This window comes from Neurospora tetraspora (genome assembly GCF_033439725.1).
Source record: "Neurospora tetraspora strain CBS 560.94 chromosome Unknown B0H65scaffold_6, whole genome shotgun sequence".
NCBI lineage: Eukaryota > Fungi > Ascomycota > Sordariomycetes > Sordariales > Sordariaceae > Neurospora > Neurospora tetraspora.
The window spans coordinates 1,941,383-1,956,985 of record NW_026944388.1 but is presented as its reverse complement, the minus strand read 5'-3'; the positions used below and the strand labels follow the sequence as shown (position 1 = coordinate 1,956,985).

The 15,603-nt window shown below is 45.3% G+C and overlaps 4 protein-coding genes across 4 annotated transcripts; 2 read left to right on the top strand and 2 right to left on the bottom strand.

Moving 5' to 3' along the window:
- Positions 1 to 259: 259 nt before the first annotated feature.
- B0H65DRAFT_444509 (glucose inhibited division protein A-domain-containing protein) lies at positions 260 to 3,618 on the top strand (the record flags this gene model as incomplete). The annotated part of the gene is made up of 6 exons (XM_062825686.1): positions 260 to 534; positions 590 to 684; positions 755 to 845; positions 996 to 1,011; positions 1,352 to 1,515; positions 1,617 to 3,618. The coding sequence occupies 6 exons, from the start codon at positions 260 to 262 to the stop codon at positions 3,616 to 3,618; spliced, it is 2,643 nt and encodes an 880-aa protein (XP_062679446.1).
- Positions 3,619 to 4,996: 1,378 nt separating this feature from the next.
- Positions 4,997 to 6,161, top strand: B0H65DRAFT_429979 (CDP-alcohol phosphatidyltransferase-domain-containing protein; the record flags this gene model as incomplete). Its single annotated transcript, XM_062824854.1, has 3 exons — positions 4,997 to 5,085; positions 5,284 to 5,877; positions 5,981 to 6,161. The coding sequence occupies 3 exons, from the start codon at positions 4,997 to 4,999 to the stop codon at positions 6,159 to 6,161; spliced, it is 864 nt and encodes a 287-aa protein (XP_062679445.1).
- A 1,156-nt stretch (positions 6,162 to 7,317) lies between these two features.
- Positions 7,318 to 8,742, bottom strand: B0H65DRAFT_261512 (uncharacterized protein). The gene is made up of 3 exons (XM_062822622.1): positions 8,080 to 8,742; positions 7,940 to 8,010; positions 7,318 to 7,856 (listed from the first exon to the last, which is right to left on the bottom strand). Exons 1-3 carry the CDS (start codon positions 8,411 to 8,413, stop codon positions 7,506 to 7,508), a joined length of 756 nt encoding a protein of 251 aa, XP_062679444.1. The 5' UTR covers positions 8,414 to 8,742; the 3' UTR covers positions 7,318 to 7,505.
- Positions 8,740 to 10,977, bottom strand: B0H65DRAFT_261562 (ankyrin repeat-containing domain protein). Its single transcript, XM_062822624.1, has 2 exons — positions 8,906 to 10,977; positions 8,740 to 8,789 (listed from the first exon to the last, which is right to left on the bottom strand). Exon 1 carries the CDS (start codon positions 10,865 to 10,867, stop codon positions 9,182 to 9,184), a length of 1,686 nt encoding a protein of 561 aa, XP_062679443.1. The 5' UTR covers positions 10,868 to 10,977; the 3' UTR covers positions 8,740 to 8,789; positions 8,906 to 9,181.
- Between the last annotated feature and the right edge of the window lie 4,626 nt (positions 10,978 to 15,603).

Here is a 15,603-nt window from a genome sequence, read left to right as displayed (position 1 = left end):
TCTGCAGTGCAAGTTAAGTGTTAGTGTGGGCAACAAGTTGATTTGACGCCATGGTGTGCAAATAGACGACCGCTAACAGATCAGGTACCGGGAGCAGGCCCGTGCATGGAGAAATCAGAGGTGGAACTGGGGGCCCGCCTAGCTCGGAACCCCTCTGGAGAAGCTAAAGTCTAAACATCCAAATTCGAGCCTCCAAGTCGGCTCCAACAGCAGCTTCAACACCACCCATCCAACCAGCCCAACCAGTCAAGCCCTCAACATGTCCGCCTTCCTCCGCCCCGTCTTTGGCGCCGCCGCCCGCCCGGCCGTCCGCTCTTTCAGCTCTACCTCCGCCCGCGGCTTGGCTCGCGTCCAGATCATCGGCAACCTCGCTGACACCCCCGAGGTCCGCGCTACCAGCACCGGCCGTGAGATGATCAAGTATGCTATTGCCAGCAACTCGGGTCCCCGCTCCAGCCCCCTTACCAGCTGGTTCAACATCACCAGCTTCGCCGAGGGCAAGGCGCGCGACTTCCTGCTGACCCTCCCCAAGGGGTGCGTAACCCTGGCCTTACTAGTTAGCCATTGAACGATAAAAACTGACTGCTAGCGACAGAACCACCGTCTTCGTCGAGGGCGAGCTTTCCCTGAGGAACTGGAGCGATGAGGAGGGTCGCAACAGGACATCCGTCAACATTGTTCACCGTACGTTACATCAACACCAATGCGCCGTTCCATTTCACATGTGCGCATTGCTAACCAACGACAACTATAGGCAGCCTCGAGGTCCTCCGCCGTCCCTACACCGGCCCCCGCGAGACCACCGAGACTGAGACCGAGACCGAGGGCGAGACCCAGGAGCAGCAGTAAAGTTGAGCTGAAGTTGGCATATGACCAATTGCCAGTTGCTGCTCGCTGCTGGTGTTGATACAGTTGCTGTTGGGGTTCACGAATGGGCTCTATGGAGTCCGGCCGTTGTAGAAAAACGACTGTCGATTACGAATTACGAAATTTAGGTTCCAGCAGGACGCTGTGCGTAGCTTCGAGAAGCGGGACCTCTTTCTTTTATACCCATGTACCATCATCAACCTCTCTGCTAGAATATTCAAACCTTTCGTGTATCGGATATCAAACAGTGATACGGTGATACCTACCATGGTCGCGTATTCACGTGATAAGGACGCCGATGCGTTTGTTTGGTTTCGATCGAAGACGTGGGGTTAGCTTCAGGGCAGCAGCAGTCAAACAGACGAACGCTACTAGACAAACCCCGCGGCGTGGTATCGGAGGTTAATCCTGGTCCACTTTTTTTCCCCGTCAGTGCCGCCGCGGCAGTGTCGCATGCGATTGCACACATGTTTATTGTCTGTAGTCCTTTCGCCTCCATCGCTTCCATGCGATCCGCGCAACTTCAGCTATGTCAAAACTCCTGATTTCCAGGAGCCTTGGCCGGCCCCTTCGACGGCCGCGCTACCAGTTCTGGAGCACCGGCATCATCAAGACGAGGACCTTTGCAACGGTCGAATCCGATGCGAGGTGAGCACTTGACCACCCAGTCGACGACAAGAACACCATCGCCATCCATTCCAAAGCCAAAAGAAATACAATGGCTAACCTGTTCTTCCGATATTGTCCAGGCCATTTGATGTCGTCGTTATTGGCGGAGGCCACGCTGGATCTGAGGCGTGCGCTGCAGCTGCCCGCGCTGGCGCGAGGACGGCGTTAGTGACACCCAGCGTCGAGAACCTCGGTGTCGCTTCCTGCAACCCTAGTTTCGGCGGTATCGGCAAAGGAATCATGATTCGCGAGATTGATGCTCTCGATGGCCTCGCTGGCCGTATCATCGACAAGGCCGGTGTCCAGTTTCGAGTCCTCAACCGCAAGAAGGGTCCCGCCGTTTGGGGTCCTCGCGCCCAGATCGACCGAGCGCTATACAAGAAGCACATGCGCGCAGAGCTCGAATCGTACCCCAACCTCTCCCTGGTCTACAACAGTGTATCCGACATTGTCGTTTCCGAAAACGATGATCCTTCTACCGGAGCGAGAACAAAAATCACTGGCGTCAGGTTGGAGTCTGGCGAGGTCTTACCCACAAGCCAGGTCATCATCACCACAGGCACATTCCTCGGCGGCGAGATCCATATCGGTATGGAAGCTTATCCCGCGGGCCGCATGGGTGAGAAGGCGACTTTTGGCCTCAGCAAGTCGCTTAGGGAAGCTGGGTTCAAGCTGGGGCGGTTGAAGACAGGAACGCCGCCACGGTTAGACAAGAAGAGCATCAACTTCGACATCCTCGAAAAGCAGTACGGCGATGACCCGCCGAACCCGTTCAGTTACCTAAACGACGCTGTCGCTGTCAAGGACCAGCTTCACTGCTGGGCCACCTACACCAATCATGCGACACACGAGATTGTGCGCGCAAATCTCGACAAGACGATTCACATCCGCGAGACGGTTAAGGGACCTCGGTATTGCCCCTCGCTCGAGTCCAAGATCATCCGTTTCAGTGACAAGGAGCGTCATCTTGTGTGGTTGGAGCCCGAAGGTTTCGACAACGACATCATCTACCCGAACGGCCTGAGTATGACTGTGCCCGCCGAGGCCCAGCTGGCACTGCTTCGCACTATTCCCGGTCTTGAGGATGTCGTCATGACCCAACCGGGTTATGGTGTCGAGTACGATTATGTCGACCCCCGCAGCCTGAAGCGCACACTGGAGACCAAGGCTATCCGGGGTCTGTGGCTCGCCGGCCAGATCAACGGCACCACCGGCTACGAAGAAGCAGCAGGCCAGGGGATTGTAGCCGGAATCAACGCCGGCCGCGCCGCTACAGGTCTCGAACCCGTCACCCTTTCGCGCGCCGATGGTTACATCGGTGTCATGATCGACGACCTCATCACCAAGGGCGTCTCGGAGCCCTACCGCATGTTCACCTCGCGCAGCGAGTTCCGCATGACCACGCGGTCCGACAACGCCGACTCGCGTCTCACCGCCCTCGGCCGCAGCTGGGGCGTCGTCGGCGACCGCCGCTGGAGCCACTTCCAGTCCGAGAACGGCCAGATGGCCGAGCTGCGCCGCATCCTCAGCGAGACCATCTTGTCCCCGCAAGCCTGGCAGAATGCCGGCTTTGACGTCAAGGCGGATAGCCGCAGGCGCAGCGCCTTGGAGATTCTATGCTTCAAGGGCGCGTCGATCGAGAAGCTACACGAGTCGGGTGTCGTGCCCAAGCTGATGGAGTTCTCGGAACGCGTGCGCGAGCGTACCTTCATCGAGGGGCTCTATGCGCCCCAGATCGAGAAGCACGAGTTGGAGCGTGCTAGGTTCGAGCGCGAGGAGGATCTGAGGCTGCCGCTTGATCTGGATTATGACCAGATCCCGAGCCTCTCCCTGGCCGAGAAGGGCGTGCTCAAGGCGACCAGGCCCGAGAGCCTGGCGCAGGCGAGGAGGATAGAAGGGATCACCCCTGCTGGCTGCATGCGGTTGCTCGCGTACGTGAAGAGGAGAAACAGGCTGGGAATTGCATCCGAGTTGAGCAGTGAGGCGCCCGAAGCAGACCTTGACGCTGTTGGTGAGGCGTTGACTGCTGCTGAGGGTGATATGGAGACTGTGGACGCCAAGGCGAGGGCTGCTGATCTCTGATCTGTCAACCGAAGTGACCGAAGATCTGAACGAAAAAGTGGTAAGGTGTGTGGTGTAAGGATAGCATTTGAAGAAAAGCGTAGCATATACCGGGCTGGGATTGGTTGGGTTGATTTTTGGAGTAGAACTTGTCAATATGTATAATACTTGGTAAAAAAGCGATCAGAAGAACAAAAGTGCAAAAGAAAAAACAAAAAAAAAACGTGGACTTACAACTACCGGGTTCGAACGCGAAGCGTACACGAGAGCCGGGGGAAGGAAAGGAAGGTGGGGGGCCGATAACCGTGCCCGCTGCACCATCCTACCAGCTTGCCACGGAATTATTGGCACGGGAAGTAATACATATACCTTACTACAAGGGCTAGATTGCGGGCTACTTGTATGTTCTTTGGGCCAGAGGCCCAGGCCCATGCCCAGTTGAAGAGTTGGGATGGAAGACTTGACGGGGCGGGAGGGAAGCATGAAGTGGAAGATGCCAAACACCCGACAGTAGTGACATAGAACATTAAACCACATCGATTGTATGAAAAATGTTTCAGGTTGAGAGCCGTTTGAATTGATGACGGCCTGTAGCAACATATCAGGACAGAGTAGGGTCCTGTGAGACCCATCAACATAACCGGATGCTCAAGTTCCGGGGCTCCGGACTGATGCCGGCGTCAGACCCACTTTATCGGCCGGGCGGGGCCGATGGTAGAGGACCCACCATATTCCGAAACAAAGCTGATGCACTAAAATGCGAGGGTGCACCGTGCTCCCGATTGCCGGCAAAACTACTGTGAGGTACAAGGCCCGGCGCACTCCATCCACACCCCACCAACGAACGTCCTCGCCGACGGATGGGTGCGGATCGTCATCCCAGTTATCTTGTACTGTACCTATCCGTCATAAAGGCAGGGCGTAAGTAAAAAGACCGTCTTGTCGTTGGGTATCTTGGAAACATCGCGCGCGCCTCAGTTTTGTTGTCATTGTTTTTTTTGTACCGACATCTTGACTTCGTTGCCCACCTCGACAGGGAAAAGGAGCATTGCGACGCCTAGCAAAGTCCCGGTCCTATTAAGAATTCTCGAAATCGTACGGGCGACGAATGATCGACGGGGCGAGAATGCAGTGACAAAAGAGACATCTCCATACGACCTTCACCACATCCATTCAGTTCCAAGCACACACCACTCATTCATTCGACATGTTGCGACTTAACGCCTCGTCTTTGCTAGGTCTGCGCTCCGCTTCCTCCGGCTCTCTTTCCCAGTCGACGACGTCGAGGCTATTTGTTCAGCATCGCATCCAACATGTTGGTTGCAACGGCTTGAAAACAACACCCATCGTTTTCTTGCAGTCACATTCACTATGGCAATCATGTTCAACCCGAGGACGCATGAACAACAGACTGTCTGTTGCGCCTGTGCATGCTAGGCATTTTTCAGTGTCCAAGTCGTGGAGGAGTCAGGAAGACAACAAGAATGGGTATGTCATGGCATGAAGAAATGAATGAATGAGTGGCCAAGATGTTTGATTCTATCTTGGCTCATTTCATCATACCCTTCACTTACATCAGCCTTCAATCCATCACACTTTGCGCCCGCGCCAACATCCATCTTCTTTAACTCAGATACAAAGAAACCAACACCGACGCTTCACTAACCCACTTACTTCCTTTCAAAGAACAAAACCCCCTTCTCGCCTCGCCAAGACCACAGCAGCTCTCAAAGCCGCCCTCCCGCAGACCGGCGCCATCACCAAGCGCGAAAACATCCACACCATCCCCAACTGGCTGACCTTCTCGCGCCTCGTCGCCGCCCCCTTCATCGGCTACTGCATCCTGCACGACCATCACGCCTGGACCCTCGGTCTCTTCGCCTACGCGGGCGTGACCGACCTTTTGGACGGCTGGATCGCGCGGCGATGGAACCAGGGCACCGTGGTAGGAACCATCATCGACCCCATGGCCGACAAGACGCTCATGACGGTGCTTACCGTGACGCTGGCGACCAAGGGGTTGCTGCCCGTCTGGCTGGCCGTCATTATCCTGGGGAGGGACGTGGCGCTGGCTATTTCTGCTTTGTACTTCCGCTGGATCTCGCTGCCGCCGCCTAAGACGATGGCGCGGTATTGGGACTTTTCGCTGCCCAGTGCGGAGGTCAGGCCGACGGCGATTAGCAAGTATAATACCGCGTTGCAGTTGGGGTTGATGGGGTTGACGACTGTGGCGCCGGTTGTGCCGGCGTTGGATTTGGCGTGGAGTTTGATGGTGATGCAGTAAGTTTTCTCTCTTTCTCTCCTGATGATGGTGATGGGTGATGGGCGATGGGTGATGTTCTGGTGGGTGGGAGAAGATTACTGACATACTTTGTCATAAAAGGTATGGCGTTGCCGTCACGACGATCTGGAGCGGTGCTAGCTATGTGTATAGCAAGGATGCTGTTAAGATTCTCACGCAACCTACTACGCCCAAGGCTGCCGAGAAGGAGGAGGGTAACACTGAGGTAGTCGACGAGGCGGAGGCGAAGAAGGTGAAGGATGAGACGGCCACCAAGCAGTAGTGTTCAATTCACGGTAGTGAGTGGTAGGAGCGTGATGCTTGTGGTTTCCTCTTCCGGAAGACTGCAAAGTAAGCACAATGGGATTGCCGCCCTGTAGAAGAATACATTAACTTTCATAGGCGCGCTCAAAAGCTAGTCTAAGCCGGTGTTGACCCTGCGCATCACTAAGATACAACACAGCCCTGGAATATTTTTGGTCTGCCACCTTTGGTTAGGTAATCCGGGTGTTTTGGACACCGACCTTTTGTGTTTTCGTCGGCGTGAAGGCCTGATCTACCATGATTATACCACGCCCAACACAGTCTACTCGTCATTTCTTACTCAGAATACCAGTGTTTGTGGTCAGTTCTGTTTATTGTCATATTACCTACCCCCAGTCAAAAGGAAAAGAAACAAGCAAAAAAAAAGTGAAATAGCAGGCGATACATACAACCGCCTTCGACTCCACGGGCAACGCGCGAACGTGACAAGATATTCCAAACATCGACAAGTCGAAAAAGGTCTGGTTGCATACTTCGATAAACGGCACTGGGAACGGTCTCAAGGGGGGGGAATCGAACGCACGTCCTGCAGGGAAGCAACGTGCGTTGACAAACCACTCGGCTATGAGTCCCCGAAGTTTGCTAAGGGGTGTATCGCCTTGTTGGGAAACTTACAGCGTTGACCTTGGCTATATACCGCTAGTGAGAGGTAGCTAGAGGTACATGTAGATGGAAGGAAGGTACCCGTGGGAGCGGGAGATGGGATGATGGTGCCTGCCCTAGATTCCATGCTTTTGTTGTGCCGTGCGCGTGACGGAGCCGAGGGCAAGTTGGCAACAGCACGTGGAACTGGAAGGTGCGAGGCAGGGGAGAGGTAAGAACATGAACTCGACCAATTTTCTCGCAACTTGCACCGCAAGCTGCCTTTTTCTATTTCTCTGACATCTTCTTCCACCAGACAAAGACAGAGGTAACGACTGGATGACATAGATGCTAAACTATCAGTGTAGGCCTACAACAAGAGAGAAAATGGAAAGGAGTGTATACTGTTTGTGACTTTATATTCCTCCGCCGGTCCTATCCGTGCATGATAACTTCAACTCGGGGTAATGACTGTTTGACACATACGATGTGATATGCCTGGGGAAAAGGAAATTGAACGGAAAAGAAAGATTGACGAAGGTGGGTGGCCAATGGATGAAAACCTTGAGAAAGAAGAAGGATGAACATGACGTTCTGTTCCTGATGGCAACTCTTCGTAGACCTAGGACCGCGGTGCCACCTGTCCACCAAAGAGGGCCGAAGTCGAGCCGGGGTCCCGTGCCCGATTGGTACTCGTTCCCTGAGATCCTGCGGTATCAGACTAAGTGCTTTTGCCGCGTTGAGAGGCTTGCTCTTTCTTCATGGCCTCAATAACTTGACTGATGGGTTGCGGGCGGAGTGTCTGTAGATACTTTTCCCACGCCTTGGCATCGTCGTGGGCTGGACTCTTCTTGAGAAATTGAAGATATGAGTCGCCCTTCATCTCCTCGACTACGGCGTTCTCTGTGCGTTTTTCGAGCTCTTTTAGTTGCTTGTCTGTCATCGCCTGACCTTTTTGGATGAAGTTGTTGGAGCGTTGACAATCCAGAAGTCGGCACGCAACTGTGAAAATCATCTTGGCGGTTTCCACTGGGGCGTCTTCCAATGTAGTGGTGTAGGTCCGGACACGGCCCTAGCAAGAAGCCCGTTCGCATTAGCCGCGGCTTCGACATGGCTCCGTACTATAAACTCAGAGAACGAAAGGTTGGTACGTACCGATATGGTCACCTTCACACCTGGCTTCAGGAGCGCAAAGGCGTTGGCGAGTGCATCAACCCAATCATTCACTAAAGGAAAGTAGGCCAAAATTTGTTAGCCGCGTCCTTATTCATAATGTCTTTTGAGGGCATTCTTACGTTCTGAAAGAGCATCGCAAAGCTTAGTGGCTGTCCGAGTGAGATACAGGTAACTGTATCGCCCATTGCCATTCCATTGTTCTTCTTTCTGGAGAAATTGTTCACGATCCACGAACCCGGCGTACCAAGCGTCCCACTTGACCTTGCACTCAGCCATCTTTCCGGCCAAAGCATTCCATCCGGCGGTGTTGGAATCCGATAGATCTGCCAGAGTCTTAAGGGATTTGATGATAAAATCAAAAAGTCCTTCAGTATCTGATATCAAGTCCTCAGACTGAGGCTGGATAGTATCAATAGGGGTCCTGACATCTAGCTCTGGAGGTGGGAGCGCCATAATGACTGTCTCGGGAATTCGACGCAAATGCTAGTGTGGTTTAGGATGATAAGAATCAATGATCTGAAAGATGCCGCAAAATGCCCGATGGAGTGATGATGTCGAGTGAGCGAAAACTCATGCTTTGCAAGTGGGCTCAGCGCCTCTTTATGCTCCTAAGTTCATCCAGATCTTCGCAGCTCACAAGACATGTAGACAAACGGCAACCTGCCTCTCAGATAATCCACTTGGACATAACCGCCATCACCGTAGTCATTCTCCGTCCGCTTTACCAACTCTTAAATTGCGAGCGCTTCTGTTGAACCATCGTCCAACGACCCGTGACGGGGAATAGGCACGGGCGGTTGCCCTTTGAATGGATTGCAGCCAACTGCACCTGGAAACTTCCAACGAACGGTTAATGTTTTTACACTTGTGAACTTGTGATGAGAAGGACGCAAGGCTGATGGGAGGAATGATATAAGGTACTTAAAAAAGAATCAAAGTTCCTACCTAAAAAGTACGCAGTCTAAGGAAGAAGTCAGTTGGTGACGACATGGCTGGCACTTGCCAAGAAAGCGGCTCAAGCTTCAGGGGGAGACAAACAAGGGAGGCCGCCCTTAAGAGATTACCAACACAACGTGCTCAAGGGCAAAGCAAGCTCACAGTACGAGCTATTAAGCAGACATACCTAGCCTAGCTACCTACCGTCTCACTGTGTACACATACCTAGACCTACCTCTCAAGATACTCCTTGCCGAGCTGTATGTCCCTCGGTGGTTACGACACCTACCTGTGTACGCCACCTTCATCGGACTCGGGCTGGGTTTGTTCTTTCGACGCGAAGTGCCTCATGAGCACATCAAAAATGTCAGTCGCGCCAGTACGGGTAGCCCAATGCAACGGCGTCAGTTCATAGTCATCGTACGCCTGCAGACGACGATCCTCGGCACGGCTGGCCAGCTGGGGAATAACCTCAGCCATCCGATGACCCCAGGTACCGTACAGAAACGATGTAAAGATCGGCGAGCAGTACCGAAGCACAGTCGCTTCGGCATCGACGGGCGTGCCTCTTTCAATCAGCTCCTCTGCGAATGCTCCTACCCCTATCCTCTCTTCTGCAGTAGCGTCAACGGTCCGGACGGTGGCGAGAGCATGCAACGGAGTCCACCCTTCGTCCGTCACCACCTGGGCGCTGGCACCACGCTCGAGCAAGAGGCGGGCCACCGCAATCCGGGCAGCGGCCTGGCCTTTGAAGTAGTCTTTGGCTGGCGTCAGGACGCAGAGCAAGGGCGTCCACTTGTTGGCGTTGGCTTGGTCGGCATCCAGACCTTGGCCGAGCAGATACTCAACGGTGTCTCGGTTTCCGGCGGCGGCAGCATAGTGTAACAGTGACTCCTCGAACTTATTAAGCAGGCGCATGGCGCTGGAGGCATTGGCGCAGTGTTGGAGGTATAAACGGAATGCGTCGGGTGTACCGGTGCCCGCAAGCAGGTGAAGAGGCGTGACTCCTTCATTGTCAGGGGCCTCAGGGGATGCACCATGACGGAAAAGAATCTGGAGGACCTCTAAGCTGTCCTCTTTGCTAATGGATGCCCGATTTCGTCCACCTACGATATTTCTGTTGAAGTTTGCGGCGACCTTGTGAAGGACGGTTTGGCCATAGCCGTCCTTTGCGTTGGGGTCTGCCCCCCTTTCAAGTAATAACCTTAAAAGTTCGAGCCGCCTGAAGGATTCGTGAATGGGCAAGCCTCGCCAGTCATTGCAGGTCCGATTAGGGTCTGCGCCGGCATCGAGCAGTCGACGGACAAGGCGGATCTGGCCGTCCTCGGCTAGCGGTACTCCATCACGCCTTTGCACGGGTATCCCATCCATGTAGTCGCGGTTGCTGATGGCGAGTGCGCTCTCCAGGGCACACTGGATGATATCAGCTTGGTAGTGAAACTTGACTAGCAACAAGACGACCACGTCGTCGTGCCACACGGCAGCCGCTCGATAGAGGGCCTGATGCTTCTCAAGAGTGGACCAGCCGTCGTAGAGGTCGAGGAAGTCGGCGACCAGATCTGCGTGTCCGTTGTAAGCAGCGACGACGAGGCAGCTCGGCATGGCGTCGGACGGTTGTCTTCGGCTAGGGTGGTGGAAGCGGCCTTGGGGACCAACCACGTTCCAGAGGAGGCGAGCAATGTCACGCTGGCCATACTCGGCGGCAACTTGGAGAGGGGAGTAGCCTGGATCGCAGGCTTGGTGAAGAGTCGGGTCGACACCGGCGTCAAGCATCATCCGCACGGCGGCTTCATGTCCATGGCGAACGGCCTGGCAAAGGACATCCGTCATTGCGCCCTGCAGATTGGAGATACCCATGTCGGCGTCGAGATCCAACTCGGCCTCGTTCCTCCAGATCTGCAACATGGCTTCGACAGACCCCAAGTCGCCATGCTTTGAGTAGTGGCGGGATGCGTCGAAAAAGGAAACCATGATGGGAATGTGACTGGATTTTGCTAAAGTGATGTACGAGGCTTCGTTGCATAGATGGAAAAGAAGCGAAGGGGGTGAAACACTGGAAAACCCGAATGCTTGATTTGGCCTAACTAGAAAAGAGGAGAATCGGGGAGAGGGGAGCTCCCAGATCTCAGTGACTATGACCACATTTCCCAGACTCTCACGTGATTAGGAAAAGTGGGTCTCAGAATACCCTCCTCCTAATATACTTCAACCTCGAAGCTAACTAACCAAAACCACCAAAACTACACAACTTTCTCGTTAGAATTAGAATCCTCCCACTTTCTCTCTTTCTCTGCTAATTATAACTACTAATTTTATTCTCTTCGCTTCCTACAAAGTTATTAATTTGCTAAATCTTCGTCGCCTTTTTAACTATACTACTATCCTTCTATTAGTTTTAAATTTTCGATAAATCTACGCCTCTCTTTACCCTAACTACTATATCCTGTCTTAAATTTAAATCTCTCTTCAATTTATCTAACCTTTCATTATCCTTCCTAGGGTTTAATACTAAAGTATTAATTTATTTGGCGTCCATCTATTTTTATCAGCTATAATAGGCTTTGAGGTAATTAATATATAACTTTCTCTTAGGATTCAATTTATAAATATATTACACAACAAATAATTATAGAGTAATTTTCTTAATAATTTTCTACGGCCTAACCTACTTTAGTTGGAACTTCGGGTTTACTTTACTTCCTTTATTCTCCTCCCAAATCCAATCGCTAATCCTAAATTCAGCTTTTAGTAACAGGTTAACTTCCTTCCTAATTGCCCGCTGAGTGTAGATATTATTAACTTTATTTTTGTCCTCTTCTCTTTATATTAGGAATACTATTACCTTATTAAATTGCTCGGGATTTTCATTATCGAGGCCGGCTTTATCCAATTCTTCTAATTGAATCGATACTTCGTTTATATATTTAAACCTATTTGGTTGAAAATTTAGTAAATTTATTGCTAGATTAGTACCGAAATTAGGAATAAACTAGCTATTAATATTATTTTGGATCGACGGGATAATTAATAGCTATTTTTCTAATATTTTACCTCCTTTCGCTATTTCCTATTTCCGGAATTCTACAAAGATTAACCCTATATATTTTTTAATAAATCTAATACTTTTAGGATTTATAATTAGTCCAAATAATATTTAGATATTATAATTAGAAAATATAATTTATAAAACCTTATTTTTAAAGTGCTTACTATTATTAAAATATATTTATTTTGGCTAGCTAAATATCGGGGTTATAATATTAACAAATATATACCTAATTAAAAAAACCGATACTTTAGGAAGAAGGATTGTAAAGACGAATTGCAAAAAGTAATTTATAATTGTTAAAATATAATTCAAGCCCTTTAGAAATACTAGGTAGATCGGTCCTACGAAGTCTATTCCTAGTAGCACTATCGGTTAATATATTGTAATACTTCGGGGAAGCTCTTTTTGCTTACATTTCGAATATTATTAATAGATTGGGCAATTCCGATAGTAATTAATTATATTTACCGCTTTAATCGGTTATTAAAACCAATTTTTAATTTCTTTAAATATAATTTCCGTTATATAGTAGCCGTATTTATCGTATAATCTCCTTAATAATCTTGGGAATTCCTCCGGTATTAAATATTCCATATATATTTTATCTAATTCTACATACTATAATTTCTTTTATATAATAATGAATTTATTCGAACGGCTCTTAAATTTATTCTTCTTAGCTTTCAATAAATATCGAATACCTTCTATACCTTAAGTGAGAAGAATTATTATATTTCTATATTATTTTTGGCTCTTTTCTCTTTTATATTTATTAGCGACTTTTGCTTTTAAGTTTACGTTAAATAATAATATTATTTCCCCTTTTAATATATTAATATCCTTATCAATATCTATTGTTTTTATACATATTATTTTTCGGATTTCAATATTCTATAATAGTTCTATAATTAGCTGGTTGTATAATCTTAGGAAAATTTTGCTTAGACTATCCGCGATTAAAATAATTTTATTTATATTTAATCTATAAATGAATTTTATATCGAATTCTAATATAACGTTGATCTATTTTATTACTTTTAAGTATATGATTTCTTCTTCCCTTATTATTTTAATAATAGAAGCACAATTTGTATAAATATAGATTGGGTATTTTAAAGTCTTTATAATTTATTAAATTTCCTTTAGCGCTCTTATTATTATTAATATTTCCCTTTCCGGATTAGTATATCTTATTTCAATATTTTATAATACTATAGATAGAAATAAGTTAATTTTAATAGTATTCTAGTACTTCTTTTAGTCGTAGGCTATTAATAGGTTCTCTTTTACAATCCAAAATATTATTACTCCTAATCCCGTTACTGATGTATTAATCGTAATATGAATGCTCTTTCTATAATTTACTCTATACAATATATTCTCCTTTATTATTATATATAGAACTTTTATTACTTATTATTATTTCTTTGTCTATTCTAGCTTTTTTTCATTTATTTATTCTTTTTAAACTAAAACTCTGCTTAATAATATTATTTTAAATATTTTATCGTAAAATATTTCCTTTAAGATTTTTATTAAGTCTATTCTCCTTGGAATATACTTTCGTACGAATAGTATTAAATATATTAAATCTTTCACTTCGTCCTAAGTTTTTGGGGGTATTTTTTTTTTAATAGTTCGTTTATTTACGAAACTTTTAACAATACTTTTCTATTAGAATAATTCTTCCTTCCTTATTATAAAAACTTAACGTCTTTACATTATTTATAAAAAGTTGAATTTTGTTTAGTAATAGCAGGATTAGCCTAAAAGCTATTCGGGGGAAGTATTTTTCCGAAAGAAATTATAAATAAATTTAGAATTCCTAGTTGGCGATATAATAGTTATTAATATAGATAAATATAATATTACTAATATATTTACTAAATCTTAAGATTAAAGGTTCGGCCGGGAAAAATTCTATTCTTTTTCTTACTACCTTAAACTTTTTAATATTTTTTTCCATCTATTTCCATAGTCTCTTTAATATTTAATCCTATTCGTTATTTACAATATACTTATTTATCTCTTTAAAGCCTTCTACCGGGTTATTATAATATTCGTAATATTAATAATTAGGAACTGCTATTTTCGGAGGAAGTTCGTTAAAAATTAAATCCCTAAATTTTACATAAATTATTATAATATTCTTTATTTTTTAGAATATACAATCGTAATAATATATTCTATAAAGCATTCTTATTCCCGTAATATATTAATATTCTGGGCGTATTCCAATACTTTAATAGCCGTTCTTTATGTTAATTTTTAATACAATTTTTATTTTTCCAATAAGAAGATCGTTTACTAATACTTTTATATTGTAATACAAGTATTTTAACTTAATAATATTTTATTAATTAACTAGAAATTATGAACAATTCGCTCTTCCTTTAAGTTTTTTACATTTAATTTTAAAGAATATAAAATATTTATTACGTAAGGGGATTCTATTTTAAAGATTGTCCTAACTTCCTTTATTATTAAGAATATTCTTTTTACAAAATTACATTAGTCTTTGGAATAGCGTATCGATTTAAATAAAATTAATTTTACTCTTAGAACGAAATTAATTATATATTCTACAATATTCATTTTGAATAGAATTTTTAATATAGTTATAAAATAATCCTTTTAAGCGTAGTAAAAAAATTTTATTAACTCTAATTTTTTTAATATATCGGCCCACTTACTTATTAAAATGTTTATTTCCTACTATTAAATATTAATATTATTTATAGGTTTTGATAATACCAGTCTTTTTTTTAGTATGTTTTTAAATTTTGAAAGTATTTCCCTTACTTTTTCGCTTCCTTATATATAACCCTAAAAATTTAATTCATACTTCCGAAACTAAAGATCGTTTTAATAAAAGTATCCCGTTTTTGTCGTCTAGATTTGGTTGGGATAGGTTTTTTATCCTAAATTTAATTTTTACTTCTTAATTAAAGTATAGAATTAATTTTGAGAATAATAATAGTGATTTTTAATATCTTTCAATATCGAAATTATATTCTTAAATATAGGTACAAACTTAATAAAATATTAATTACGTTGGATTTTCTTTACTTTAATATTATTACTATAATATATAGTAATAAATAAATTCTTCGCTACTACCGTCTAATAACGTTTAGAGATAAAATCCTTTTCTTATTATTAGCTTCCTATATTTACAATTCTAAGGGTAAAGTCGATTAATAAAGAGGCTTCGAATATAGAAAAAGGGTTCCTTAATTTTTCGAAATGAAGTTTAGTAATATCTTTAACTTCTTTTTCTTTATAAATTATTTTAAATATTTTAATAAAGTAGGTTTTAATTATTTTCAATATATTAATAAAATAATTTGATTAATATAATTGAAAATTTCTTAATAATAATAACGGAGGTTTAGTAATACGTAATAATAGTAATCGGTATTCCTTTAGAATTCTTACCACTTTATATTATAAAGTAATTTTAACGTTCTTTATTATTAATTTTATAAAATAGGAAGAAACGTATTCTTCGTTTATAAATAATATTATATTAATTAATAAAGTTCTTCTACTAAAGTTTTTTCTTACGAATTAAAAATAAAGTGCCGGAATTTCTTCCGACTCTTTTACTTAGGCCTAATTAATAAGAATCTAACTAGAAAGGCCTAAGCCTTTCCCT

What these genes read in the sequence shown, in the direction of transcription:
- B0H65DRAFT_261512 (XM_062822622.1), bottom strand. Translation starts at nt 8,413, where the DNA reads ATGGCGCTCCCACCTCCAGAGCTAGATGTCAGGACCCCTATTGATACT. An exon ending in TTGCGATGCTCTTTCAGAAC is followed by an intron (nt 8,011 to 8,079) that starts GTAAGAATGCCC and finishes ACTTTCCTTTAG; the next exon opens with TGAATGATTGGGTTGATGCA. An exon ending in GTGTGAAGGTGACCATATCG is followed by an intron (nt 7,857 to 7,939) that starts GTACGTACCAAC and finishes GCTTCTTGCTAG; the next exon opens with GGCCGTGTCCGGACCTACAC.
- B0H65DRAFT_261562 (XM_062822624.1), bottom strand. Translation starts at nt 10,867, where the DNA reads ATGGTTTCCTTTTTCGACGCATCCCGCCACTACTCAAAGCATGGCGAC.